The sequence below is a fragment of the Vulpes lagopus genome, chromosome 13 (genome assembly GCF_018345385.1).
Source record: "Vulpes lagopus strain Blue_001 chromosome 13, ASM1834538v1, whole genome shotgun sequence".
Classification (NCBI taxonomy): domain Eukaryota; kingdom Metazoa; phylum Chordata; class Mammalia; order Carnivora; family Canidae; genus Vulpes; species Vulpes lagopus.
Window position 1 is genome coordinate 51,433,465 of NC_054836.1, and position 14,070 is coordinate 51,447,534.

The 14,070-nt window shown below is 40.8% G+C and overlaps 1 protein-coding gene across 7 annotated transcripts in view; it reads right to left on the reverse strand.

Moving 5' to 3' along the window:
- Positions 1-14,070, reverse strand: part of DOCK4 (dedicator of cytokinesis 4) — a 409,301-nt gene that overhangs the window by 145,776 nt on the left and 249,455 nt on the right. For all 7 annotated transcript variants that reach the window (XM_041727815.1, XM_041727817.1, XM_041727816.1 and 4 more), the window contains 2 exons: positions 9,374-9,499; positions 176-300 (listed from right to left, as the gene is read on the reverse strand). In XM_041727815.1, coding sequence (XP_041583749.1) covers positions 176-300; positions 9,374-9,499 — 251 coding nt within the window. The remainder of the gene's footprint in view (positions 1-175; positions 301-9,373; positions 9,500-14,070) is intronic.

Sequence of the window (14,070 nt, forward strand, 5' to 3'; positions counted from 1 at the left end):
TCTTTTCTGGAAGGTATTTCAACAATTAAAAAAAAGGAAAGAAAACTACACAGGGGTGGAGGAGAAAAATAAGATGAATAGGACTGCAAATCAGAAATTAACCGCTCACATGAAAGGTGAACCCAAAATGAGGACGTGGGATTGTTTTACCAGAAAATACCCAGTATTCACATACCTTTAAGATCTGGCCACTACTCTCCACAATGAACATGGTAACTTCCACATTTCTGGCCACGCTCTTCCCTCCTTTCTCAAATTCACCCCTTTCTATAGTGATGTATAAATCATTTCTCATTTCACCTAGGAAGATTAAAACCATGTTTATATATGTGTGTGTGTGTGTGTGTGTGTGTGTGTATGTATGTAAAACTAGGAAGTGTAATAAAGTACTCTATCAAGAAGGATCTTAGTTCATAAAATGTACTGTTATAGCATACATATAAAAGTAAAATATATTATATTTACACTTTAATATAAAGGTCCCCACACTCATTGCCAATATCCAAGAGAAGTAAAGGCCAGCCTCTGCTGGTCTGAATTTGCAATACTGAAAAATGTATAGCTAAGAGGTGAATACGGGGATTGAGTAGGAAGGTGTTGTCAAGTTTCATCATTTTTCAATATTTCCCTCATTTCATTTATGAGGTGTGATTACAAAATGACAGCCGAGCAGGGTGGCTCAAAGAAGCCAGTCTTAATACTTTATAGACACAACACTTAAGAGTAGAAGAAATACCCAAGTGGAATAAAATGACAGGACTGCAAAGGGTAGAGTTACAATTTAAATCTTTTTCAAAATTCATGGACAAAATGATCTCACTGCTAGAAGAATCCAGGTTAGTGCTTTATGAACAGATGTAGAATAAATCAGTTACCATCAAGCTATAAAAGAAGTAAGATTCAAACCGACATACTCTATGAACACATATACCATTTATTTTTTTCCTCCATTGGTTATTTATAAAACTTATGGCCCCAAGAAAAAGAGAAAGTTGATGCCAATGAGTAAACTAAGGCCAACAGGCTGAAAGTATGCTTTTACTCTATTAGAATTAAATTAAGGGTAAGTGGTGAGTGACGAGGGAAATGAGAAAGAAGTAAACAAACTGTTACCAGAACGTTTTTGAAGATGAATATTGGTGAGGTTGGCAGAGCTGAACTTACTTTTATTTAACATAGCTTTCAAACAGTAGAAGAATTATAAGCAAACTTTTTTCTAAAAAGAAACAACAACAACAATAACAAAAAAACCACCTCTCCACACACACACACACACACACAAAACAGATCACTAGAAAGAGTGATAACCATACCATATGGTTATCAATAAGTCCACAATTGGGAGATTTACAAAACTTCCTGACCAAAGTGTGTACAAGAAAGTACCCCAGCTTTTGAAACCATAGGGGAATACCAGTGTGACTGGTCATCTTCCTCCACTAAGATCAACTTTTGATGAGGGCATGACGTGCGAATGACCTGGGCTGACCAGGAAACAGATGGGCCATAAAAGAGACAAAATGAGTAAGTCCCAGAACAGATGAAATCGAAGCCACCCTTTACAAAGAGTATGTAAAAAATACTTTGGAAATAATGGATATAATGGTCTCTGGCTTACTCATTTCTAGTACTTTCTTACAAATCAATTTGAAAAGGCAATGAACTTGGAATTCCAAGAGAAAACCAATGTATTTCAACACATTTAAAATTATACCTGTATGCTTTTTGTTTTGTCTGAACCATCTCTCTTTTTTTTTTTAAGAAAACGATCCAGTAAATTTTTGTAAGTTTGCTTGGTTTTATTACTATATGTACTCATTCCTATACATAAACACATCCTTAATAGATGTGCATTTTAACAATTCCATTACAGAATGACGAGTACATTCAAAAACTCTGTCCTCTGAATCAGCCAATTTCAACAAAATCAAAATAGGCCTGGTATGCTGATGGTCCGCACACGTGCTATTTCAACAATATGTCTCGGAGGAAATTCTTGACAATAGTTTCCCCACTAACAGATTTGGCAGATAAAAAAGAAACAATCGGGGTAATTTAGAGCAAAAGATGTCTGTTAACAATAGCAAAATTCCTTTGCTTCTTGGAGTAGGTGACACATAATGAGTAGCTCTGCTTACAAACAGACTAAAACATACTGATTAAGGGGAAGTACAGCTACAGGCTACAGGGATTTTCACCTTAGGAATTTCTCCTAATGAGTAATTAGCTGGTCCAAACCCCATGGGGATTAATTGTCCTGCAAAAAGAAGAGTAAGTGTTTCTTGGGGAGGGGACTTTCACTCTCATCTGTCGGAAGGAATGGCAACTTGGACTTTAACGAAGGCAAATGGGGATGAGGGAGGTTTGCAAGGTGACCAGTTTTTCCCAGTCTGTAGTCTAGGTCCGAAGGAGGAACTGGGGTGGTGGGGAGAGGAATGTACTGCTGCTACTATGACATTCTTTCTCCGTGTAGTCATTCAGCAAAGATATTTTTAGCACCCACTACATGCCAGATATTATCCTGGGCCTTGTAGACCAGCAGTGAGCAAAGCAAAGCAAAAATCCTTTTCCCACAGAGTTTAGAGTCTAGTAATTGGGGGGGGGGGGGGGGGGAGGGATGTCTTTAATAAAGAAGTTAAATATACAGCACGTTGAATAATAATAGGAAATGCTGGGGATAAAAGTCAGACCAAGAAAGGGGCATAGGGAGTGCTGAATGGGGGCAGAGGGGGTGTTATATGAGAAAAGACCGTACTGAGAAGATGAGAGATCTGAGGAAGCTATGGTATATTTTGACAAAGGAGCAAGGCTGAAAACAGCATTAGTTCCCAAATTAAGCCATAAAGCCTGTTGCACTTATACCATAGTTGGATTCTTCGAACTCTTCTGAATTCAAAAGAGATTCTGGGTTCAAATAAGCCTAAGGAATATAGGGTCACGGGAAGATTGGAATAAAAGATCTAGACTCCAGTCTTCCTCTCTCTCTACTGTCTGTTGTGTGTGATATCAGTCTAGATAGGTTACTGTAAACCTCTGGGTCTCAAGTTATTAAAATGGGGGCAGAACAAAGACAGAGGTACGGGTAAGACAGGTGGTAGGAGGGACAAGACTACTTTGTTATGTCACGCTGAGTCTGTGACTTAGGAAATTCTGAAATATAGAATTCATAAACGAGAGGCCCTGATGCACAAGCTTTCCTTTTCTGGTCTTAAACGGTCACTATCCCTGCAACCCCTTCCTCCTTTGCAAGTCTTTTAGACTCGAGTAAGATTTCTTTGAAAAGAGAACACATGACAAGGAGAATATTTCTGCTGGATGACATTCTACATATGTCTCCCCAGGAATTCCGCAGCTTGCTATGTTCCAATACTGCAAGGTACCACATCTTGCCAAAATATGCAGCAGGATAAAGTTGAAACATGTGCTAATTAAAATCAATACACTTGAGGTCAGCTCTGGAGAAAACTAATAAGCCCAAACGGTGTTAAGAAAGCATCTTGGGTAATTAAGAGAGAAACCATAAAGTGAGTACGAAATGGAGTCATAGCACTAGTGTGAAAAGCTATTTTCCTGACAATGTTTATTAACACCTTGCACCTCTCTCTCATATTTAATACTCTGTAAATTTGATGTGCATAACACTTTTGTTCTGTTTAGCAGGCCCACTGCCTTTGCACACGTGAAGGCTTCTGAAAATATCACTGTAGACAGAAAAAATATAAGGTCACAACAATGGGAACAAAGTCAAAAGAGTTCAGCGATTGCAGTCAAATGGGGTCAATTTATGGCTTGACCTCCAGAGCCAAGAGGTTTCCATCAGTAGCTGAAAACCTTGATCTTTGATTCTGTGCTATGAACTCCTTGCAGAGTGCAAGCTCACCACATCAAGTAAACCACTGCACTCAGCTACGGGCTGACCAAGTGCCTTAATCTGTGCTGGATGTTTGTTAAGATTATGGAACTGGAAAAGAGAAGCTCCTGTCCTTTAGCTATAAACAAATCAACACGTGTCTAAGACTAACAACTTAGATTACACTAATGATGATGATGACAGTAGTAGACAGATGGTAGTTAGGTCTCTTCCAGGTGCTACAAAGAGAACAGTTCATTAAGTCCTCACAATGACATTCTAAGAAGGCCCTATTATTTCCATTTTATAGATTAAAAAAAGGATATGTAGAGATTAAGAAATATGTCTAACGTATTAAATTTTTTGTATGAAAATATCATTTTTTAGTATGAAAGTCATTTCTTTTAGTATGAAAAATGGAATTCAACAGGGTGAGAATAGCCATTGAATAAGCAAGTGCAATTCAGCTTTCTTCACCTTGAGCAAAGAAGGTATGACTCCTACTCTATCCTGCAATGGTCAGACCAGGCTTGAAGCACCGATTTCAGTTCTAGAGACTATCCTTACAGGACTGGCACAGACATGAACAATATCCTCCAGGCCATAAATAATACAGAACAAGGACTCAGAGCCTATCGGAGGAGGAACGAGGGTCCCAAGAGAGTTAAGTGAATTTAAACATGTTGAGGTTTCAAGCAGAAAAACTCAATGCAATGGGTAGAAGGTAGAGAGAACCTGGTCCAACATGACAGAGGTCATTCTGAAATATGATGTGTTCTTGGTCATTATTAATATTCAAGTTACATGCCAGAAAACCATTACCAGGAACCTGAGGAAGAAACTCATGCACTGGACACACAGCTGGGCTGCATGACCCTTCATGTGTGTGGCAGCCAGGATAATGACACCACCTGCACTCCCAAAAGATGTCCATGTCCTAATCCTGGGAACCTGTGAATATGTGACCTTACATGGCAAAAGGGACTTTGTAGCTGTGATTAATTAAGTTAAGGACCTTGAGATGGGAAGATTTGCATGGATTATCAGCATAGGTTCAATATAATTACAAGGGTCCTTATAGCAGGGAGAGGGAGAGGGAAGCAGGAGGGCCAGAGTCAGAGAAGGGGATGTGATGAGGGAAGAAGACACTGGAATGATGTGGGGCCATGAGCCATGAGCCAAGGAGTGTGGGCAGTCTCCAGAAGCTGGATGAGGCAAGGAACTCAATTCTCTCTTAGAGTCGTCAGAAAAAAATGCAGCCCTGATGACAGGGCTTGCTTTTAGCCTAGTAATACCTCTACAAATTTCTGATCCCCAGAACTGGAAGATAACATTTTTTTGTGGTGTTTTAAGCCACCCTGTCTGTAGTGATCTGTAACAGCAGCCATAAGAAACCAACACAATGTGCCATCCATATCCAAGATTCCATCACTTCATGAAAACTTCATGGGTGAGGGAAGGGACAGGGACAAGATCACAGGTAACTGGAAATCAAAGCAGAACACAGAAAGGGGAAATTTATGCATGGGTTGAAAATTCAACTTCAATTTCTTGCACAGAGTGTACTTCTGTGAAATCTATTAATTTTTTTGTATTTTTTTGTGTCCATTCTTATTTTTGTCTTGCTTTATTTTAGGAGAGTATTATGAGATATTGAGCTTTTTGGGGGTGTAGTTTTTACTTTTTTGCTTATGCCTATTAAGCAAACAATGGTAAATGCCACAATAGCATCCACGACAGGCTTGCCAGAACAGTGTTGTGTAAAGACAGGAGTAGGGATGGGCGGGGGCTCCCTGATGTCCATCACATTCTAGGACAAAGAACGGTCTTCTGGTAGGGCCAGCTGGGGAAAGTCCTACCCCCTTGTGTAATGGGGCCTGTAAGCTTCAATATTTTGGAGGAACCAGCCCCCCACTGCTTTATGGTTTGAGGCTGGAATCCCATCTCAGCATAACATGGGAGAGCCTTAGTCCTCACCTCTCTTGGATCACTGGGGTATTCACTGGTTGGAAGACCATATCTCCCTTCCCTAGCGTGATCATGGGGTTCAGGCCAAGTGGTTGCACATACATGGCATGGAGGCCCAGTGACATGCACTGAGAGGTGGTGGGGTTTGGTTAGATTTAGGATGTATCTTAAGGAAGATCAAATCATATCACAGTGGCTCCCACCTGCTTTCGCCAAAAGAAATCTCAGGTAATCCCATCTGCTGATATGTATGTGTCTGTCAGTGACTGGTAGAGAATAATAATATTTATATTTAAAAGAACAAAACTGCATATCTTCTTAAACACGAGACAAACATATGTACATTTTTCTTACCCCAGCCAGTAAATCATTATCTAGTCATCTTTGACCAAAGAGAAATTTGACTTATGTGAACTATCACCTAACAGTCAAAGAAGAAGGCAGCTTATTGAATGATGCTTGAAAAATAAACTTAAATAAATCTTGAGATCACTGTCAAAGCTACTTCCAAGGGCAGCCATTTGAAACACAGGCTCTGCTAATTGTTTTCAGCGTGAGCCTCTCCCCTCCAAATCTCAACCTCTCCTTCTTCCAACACTGCACAACTTTTACTTAATTCCTTTTAGGTTAGGAACTTCATAGACCTCGTATGAAAGACTGACTGTACCAGAAGGTATTAATTAGGGGTTCCCTAACAAAGAGTGACAGTTTCACCACTTGGTACATGGGAACAAGTCTCCAAGGGAAGAGGGCACAAATGGGGAAGAGAAAGTAGGGAGGCCATGATTAAAGCAAAGGTCATTTTGCCTAAAAAGAACCATAAACTCGGAATAAGAATGGACCTTCAGGGTGGGGAAGGGCTCCGTCTGACCTCTCTTGACATTCCTGACACATTAGTCAGCTTTGCTCAAAAATGTCTGCTGGATGGAAACTTCGTGCTTCCCGATATTCAGCAATGGCCCAGGTCCTGCTCTGTACAGTCTGCTAAGACACTTAGAGGCAGCCTGTCCAATACTGTAACCGCTGCCATGTGTGGCAACTGAGTACTTGAAATGTGACTTGGCTAGAAAGAGATGTGCTGTAAATGTACAACCCTCACCAGCATTCAGGGATGGAGGGTAAAAAAAGACAGTGTAAAATAACTCATTAAGAATTTTTTTGCAGGAATTACCTATTAGAAATGATAATATTTTGGATGCAGTGGGTTAAGTAAAATGTATTATTAACATTAATCCCAACTCTTTCTCCCCGCTTTTTTGAAAGCGGCTACTGGCAAAGTTAAAATTACATTTGTGGCTCTCATTACATTTCTTCTGCAGAGCACGGATTGAAATATTTTTGCTGCGCTCCCCGTCATGGGCTCAGAGAGCGGATCGGGGAACTTTTGGCAGAGCTATTCGGTTTGTAGGTAGCAGTGATGGAGCTTCAAAGGAAGTGACTTAGCCTCTTTGAAAATTACACACCCTGAGAAACAAAGTGCTGGGTGACCGACCCTTAACAACAGGGAAGGGTCATGGTAGCTCGAAAGCGCACAGCCGGATCACCTCCTCACACTAGGTGACATCTTAGACACGTGCCCCTGCCACCGCCAGACCAAGGGGAAGAGTTCCTGTTCCTGTGCCACTCCCCTTTCCATAAAGAGTCTGGCACTGAGCACAATCTATGGGCCTCGACGGGAGTGTCAAGACCACAGACTCCTCCTTCTGCAGAGAGGCAGCAGCTATGTTGAGGAACCTGTCCTGCTGGTCTGAGCGCGGCCTCACCTGTCCTGACCCCCATCAGCACACAAATCAACTCTGATGGATGAGTCTAGAAAGCCAGAAAATAGAGAGTCAGGCCAGCAGACTGTCACTGCAACCCCGGCAGCGGAAATGCTGTCCCCACCCATTTTCTCGTTGGAGAATTCAGCTCAAGTGCTCATGAGAGGGCCACCCTGAGAATCGACTGACAAGTCAACATTCTGAAAATGACCAAGGGAAAGCCAGCGCCATGTCTGCCCACGTAAAACAATCCCAGGGAGGTTCGAGGCTGCTTTCCCCTGTGGATGTAAACACACACGTCTTTCCCCTCTTTGTCTAACTTGGAAGATTAAGACGCTGCAGGAGAAAAAGGAGGGGAGAAAAAGCAGCAAGTGCTTTGAAATGATGTGCTGGCGTGCCCAGCACGGCAGACCTGGGCCTGCAGGCCGCGGCCGGGCAGCGCGACCGTGGCGGCCACCACGGGGCGCAAGGAGCCCCCTTCCACACAGAGCTCACTCCGCCATGAAAGCCAGACAAACGCGGCCTGAGCGCGGCACATCCCAGACAATTATTCAGCTGGTGAAGTGTCATGTTGCTTTATGTTTTTCCACTTCTCGGTGATACTGCCCAGAGACCAAGCTGAGGAATTCTTCCAGCAGCTGTCTGCATTCTGTTCGAAAATATGTTTTTTATATTAGATTTGCCCATCAATTTGCTTCCCAGTGGCATGAAGGTTTTTCTTTTTTTGTTACAGAGGAAATACCAGTTATTTATAGCAACTGAAGGAAATAATGAAGGGGGTGCGAGAGCCACCGAGTAACAGGCCACCAAGTAAACAGTTCTATAAACAGTCATTTTCAACGACAGTGGCATGAGATGCTCAGGCAGGGCAGGTCCCTAAGCCAGGTCAGGTCATCTCAGGAAATTTCCAGGCTCTCTCTCTCTCAGCCTTCCTTGCATAAACAGATTTGCATAAAGAGATCACGGGATGCTGCAACAGGGCGACGCTGGTCACTTGCTGCATCACGTTAGGTCTCTGTCCAGAGCAGTCTTACCATTCCTCTCTCAGCTGTGCCAGAGGCCTTGTCAGATGCAACTTCCCGCGCCTGCTTTCATACATGGGCCTTAAACGGAGATTTACACAATCTCGTTTCTAAAAATACTGTTAACAATTTGAGGGTATTTCATTTGGTCTCCTTTTTGTCTTGGTTGTAGAAGGTGGGATGTGGGGCACTGAGAAACTACTACTATGTGGCATTTACTTCAATAGTGTGACTCTCACTAACTGCCACCTTCTCCACTTAGAAACAGACACTTGTTTTCGAGTCCTTTTAGGTTGCTAAAAGAGATCTGGATAGATCTCAAACAGAACTAGGAAAGGTGCAGAAATACATATGGTATTTGCATATGGTTGCTTATTTACATATACATATTCTGGGTAGAAGAATCCTCCAAGAAGGGCCAACTGCTGCTCAATAATTACTCTTATCAAAACCTATAAGGATTTCCCCTAAGTGTCTTTGCTAACATTTTCCACCAAAGTGTAAAATATTTTCTGGATCCTACCCCAGTTCTCCATCATATCATGGTCATACAGAATATGCAGCACGGCCCTATAAGTTACTCACCCTAATATAATAAAAATGTAAAGATTAAAAAAAAAACTTTTGCTTATTTATTATCACATACCTCATTTTCTTCTTTAGCAATGGTCCATTTGAACTCTTCAAAACTGACCAATTTCAAAAATTTCTCAAGTGTCAAAAACAAACATAATACCCATGTGTCAACCTTTGGTCCATCCCACATCACTTACCAGGCATAATAATATTAGAAAAACCCAACTTCCTCGTTATAGACACTCCGTGAGAAAATACTGATGAGTATTCTCTTCTGATTTGCTCAATGTCTCCATGTAATAGCTGTAGGGAAACCGCTAAACCTAAAATAAATGAGAGATACCAGAGTAAAAAATAGGAGGACAGAAATAGCATGAATGGAAATCTGAACTTGTTTCAACAAGCCCACAACTATAATAGCATTGTTGTAAACGAAAGGTTACTATTCCGGCAAAATCAAAAGAATCTATAGAAATAATTTCTAGAGAACACTCTTCCAACATAAATATCTGAGTTTGGCTGTGTTTAAGGAGGTTCATAGTGACTGGAAAAAACTTGAGCAGGATACTAAGAAGAGGAAGTCTGGTTCCTAGCCCCTATACCCTCTTCTCCAGGCCCGTGCCAGACGGAAATATCCCTGCTGCAAGGACGCTCATGCCAGCAACTGTCAGTGGCTATCTGGCCCTAGAAGACACTGATCTCAAAGGATGAGTTCTGATTTCCTTTAACTCCATAAAACCTATGAGTAGTTACTAAATAAATATAAATATATATGGTATAATAAGTATCATAAAAAGATACATAAATATAAAGTCATATCATAATTCAAAGATTTTTAAGGATATTCATAGAGATTTTCTTAAAATTTAAGTAACAGGGGTGACTGGGTGGGTTAAGTATCTACTCTTGGTTTTGATTGTGATCTCAGGGTCATGATATCAAACTCCTATAGGGCTCTGTGATTGGCAAGGAGTCTGCTTGGGATTCTCTTGCTCATGCACACACACACACTCTCTCTCTCTCTCTCTCTCAAATCAATCAACCTTTAAAAACTCACGTAACAGAGGTGCTTATAACAAAACCAAGACTATATTATGTGCATTAGAAACTCATAGTGGCATTATTTTCTACCGAGAATTTAGCAGGATACAGGCTACTCTGACAAATAAAAGAATATTTAGTCAGGAAAGTAGTAAAACTGTCTTTCTTTTAACTGCAATTACAATGACATTACTACAGTAGGATACATAAAAGATGAATGAGATACATTTTTCTTATCTTTTTTCCCCCAACTCTCAGTTCTTCTGTAGGCAAGAACTACAGAAAGGAAATTAATGCCAACCTTGTGACTATGTTTGTATGTTTCTGAGATGCTACTTCTTTCTGCCTTTTTTTAAAAAAATATTTATTTATTTACTTATGATAAACATAGAGAGAGAGAGAGAGAGAGAGAGAGAGAGAGGCAGAGACACAGGAGGAGGGAGAAGCAGGCTCCATGCCAGGAGCCCGATGCGGGACTCGATCCCAGGACTCCAGGATCGCGCCCTGGGCCAAAGACAGGCGCCAAACTGCTGAGCCACCCAGGGATCCCCTTCTTTCTGCTTTTTGATTCCTTCTTGTTTTTCTTCTATTATCTTTAACAAGAAAGACCAAAAAAAAAAAAAGGAAAGAAAAACAGCAAAAAAGCCCCTTAGTGATAGAAAATGAACCCGATCAAAGGGGACTGATTTTTAAAGCTTCCAGTCATCATTGAACTGAACTCAATTTTTTTCCTGTTTATTTTATTATTTGTTTTTAATTTTAGGTAGTTGCAACAGTGCACTATTGATTTCTGTAGAATTCAGTGATTCATCACTTACATACAACACCCAGTGCGTATCACAAGTGCCCTCCTTGATACCCATCACCCATCTAGCCCATCCCCAGCCCACTTTCCTCCATCAGCCCTCAGTTTGTTCTCTATCATTAAGAATCTCTTATGGCTTGTCTCCTTCTCTCCTTTTTTCTCCCTTCCCCATATGTTCATCTGTTTTCTTTCTTAAACTCCACATGAGTGAGATTATATGGCATTTGTCTTTTTCTGACTTATTTCACTTAGCATAATGTAATCTAGCTCCATCCATGTCATTGCAAATGGCAAGATTTCATTCTCTTTGGTGGCTGAGGAGTGAATGTTGTGTATATGTATATACATATATTGTGTATATACACTATATATATATCTCACATCTTTTTTTTTCAAAGATTTTATTTATTTATTCATGAGAATACACAGAGAGGAGAGAGAGAAGCAGAGACACAGGCAGAGGGAGAAGCAGGCTCCATGCAGGGAGCCTGATGTGGGACTTAATCCCGGGTCTCCAGGATCACACCCTGGGCTGCAGGCAGCGCTAAACTGCTGAGCCACCGGGGCTGCCCTATCTCACATCTTCTTGTCCATTCATCAGTCAATGGACATTTGGGCTCTCTCCACAGTTTGGGTATTACTGATAATGCTGCTACAAACACTGGAAGGCATGCATCCCTTCAAATCTGTACTTCTGTATCCTTTGGGTAAGCACCTAGTATGAACTCAATTTTAAAATGCACTTGGATGGTAGAGTTAAGAGGATGATAAATCTGTACTCCAAAGACTATCTATATCATTACTTACCACATGCAAGTTATCATTCCCCTTTCATAACTTACAATAATACTACAATGCAATCTCCAACATGAACCATAAGAATGACAACAATCACACTGGGATAAAAAAGAAATGCAAAGCTTATTTAGCACACATCTACATTAGGATCTTCCTTTTGTTCTTCCTCAGGAGTATGAACAAACAACAACAAAAACAGTGTCTTGTTTGTTGGTTTTACTTGGTTTTCAATTAAGTGGTAAAAACATCAGGAAAATTTGTTTAAAAAGAAGCATTTGGTTCAGGGAGAAGACGGAGCCATTTCTGGGGTTCAAGTCTGACCTAGATGGGGCATACCTAAGGGGCAAAGCCAAAAAAAAATGACAGGTAGGACAGGACTGCATCATTATGTCCTCACACCTTCCAGTGTGTGGGCCTAATAGGACGTGTCAGAAAGCTGTTGTTAGAATAAGGTTGAATCTGGCAGGATTCAGGGACTTTAATTGAATGCTCATTCCATTTTACTTACCTATCTTTTATCTCCCTCCCTGCCCCCACTCCATTTGAGAAGGCAACAAAATGGAGGCACTTCTGTCCCTGAGACCCACGGGGAATGAAGGAGGGGAGTATAAGTGGTCTGGATGGTTTGACGGCGAAACAGTCAGTGCAGCTTTGGGATACTTTTATGTGGTGTGATTGGTTCCTTTTAAAACCCAGAGGCAGTGGATGAAGACAAAGTGTAGCATGTGTTATAATCCATCTGTCCCAGCAGCTATTTCTTCCTGACTCACGCTCTCCCACTATCCCTACCTCATTACTGGTGTTTCTGTTCTCTTCCCACTTCTGTCCTTTTGCCTTCAAAATACTCACCCACACCATCACCATCATCATTAACATCATCAGGAGCTGGTATCTGTAGAATAGCAGTGTGTGCCAGACACGGTACATAAGAACAGTCCCTCCTGCTGGGAAGAACACTATCCAAATCTGGGGGACCAGAAACAATGCTTTCAAATAGAGAATCAGATGGATTTAACAAAATCCTTGGGGTCCTACAATTTCTTTTTTTTTCTTTTTACAAGTGAAGGTCAATTCACTAGGACTTCTCATCAGTGTCTGATCAGACACTGGCGACATTACGTGCCATGTGTAAAGTAGGAAAAAACCGAACAGTAGTGTAAAGCAAAGACATCATGCTATTCAGGGTAGGGGCTGGAAGAAGGAAAAGTGACTAGAATTCTGGTTTTGCCCTATTGGAGCCAGAATTCATTTTAATCATCAGTGATTTTCTTTTTTTAATGTAAGCTGAATACCTAACAGAGGATAAGACAATGAAAAAAGAAAAGCATTCAGTCAGAGACGAAGCTTAAGAAAATCCAGGACAGACAAATGCTACATGTTACGGAAGGATATAGATGTAAACAAGAAAAGAAAAATACATCAATGTACTCTAAACAGTAAATGCCATAGAGATTAGAGAATGCAAAAGGATAGAGAGGATTCAATTAGGGAGTAACAGGAAGAACCAGCTAGTAGATAAGTGAAGGGAATGAAGAAGTGACAGGGGTAAATCAGACAAATACTATGGGTGGGTTGGGGGGAAGGAAAATACTGTATTTAGGAGTTGAATGCATCTTAAAATTTGGTTAGACAGTTCAGCAGTTTTCATTTTAGAGGTTTAGAAGATGCAGATTTAAGCCCTAGGTGTAATGATTTCATTTGTCTTGCCAAGTGACACCAATCTGGAGGAGAGGGGAAGGTACTGCCATATAGAGGTGACCCAATTTCTTCAAAATAAAGAGCTCACAGAGAGTCAAAAATTGGAAAGGCCAACAGAACTGAGGACTTCACCACAACTTACTTGGCTTTTCCTAAATCATTGACTCAGTTTTCATTAAAAAAAAAAAAAAAAGAAATTAAAAACAAAAAACCCCACAAGACTCAACATGCAACACTCAAGAGTGGGTGTACTTTCAATAAAACAAAGAAAGAACATGATATAATGTGAGTCCACAGGTACTCACCCGCAAGGAGCCATTGCAATACTACTTATTTTACAATCAAGGAAACTCCTGATCCTACTTTCATGGTGTCCCTTAATTACCATGACAAAAATCAGCAGGGTGGGTACAAGAGTCATCAGAAAAGCAAGAAATAATGTATTAAGATGAGGAAACTACTCATCACCACAAAGGAGAGACTCATCAAATACTCATTTCAATTATCCAAGGATTACCCCTATCCTTTCAGGAATGGTCATTTATGTGTCAT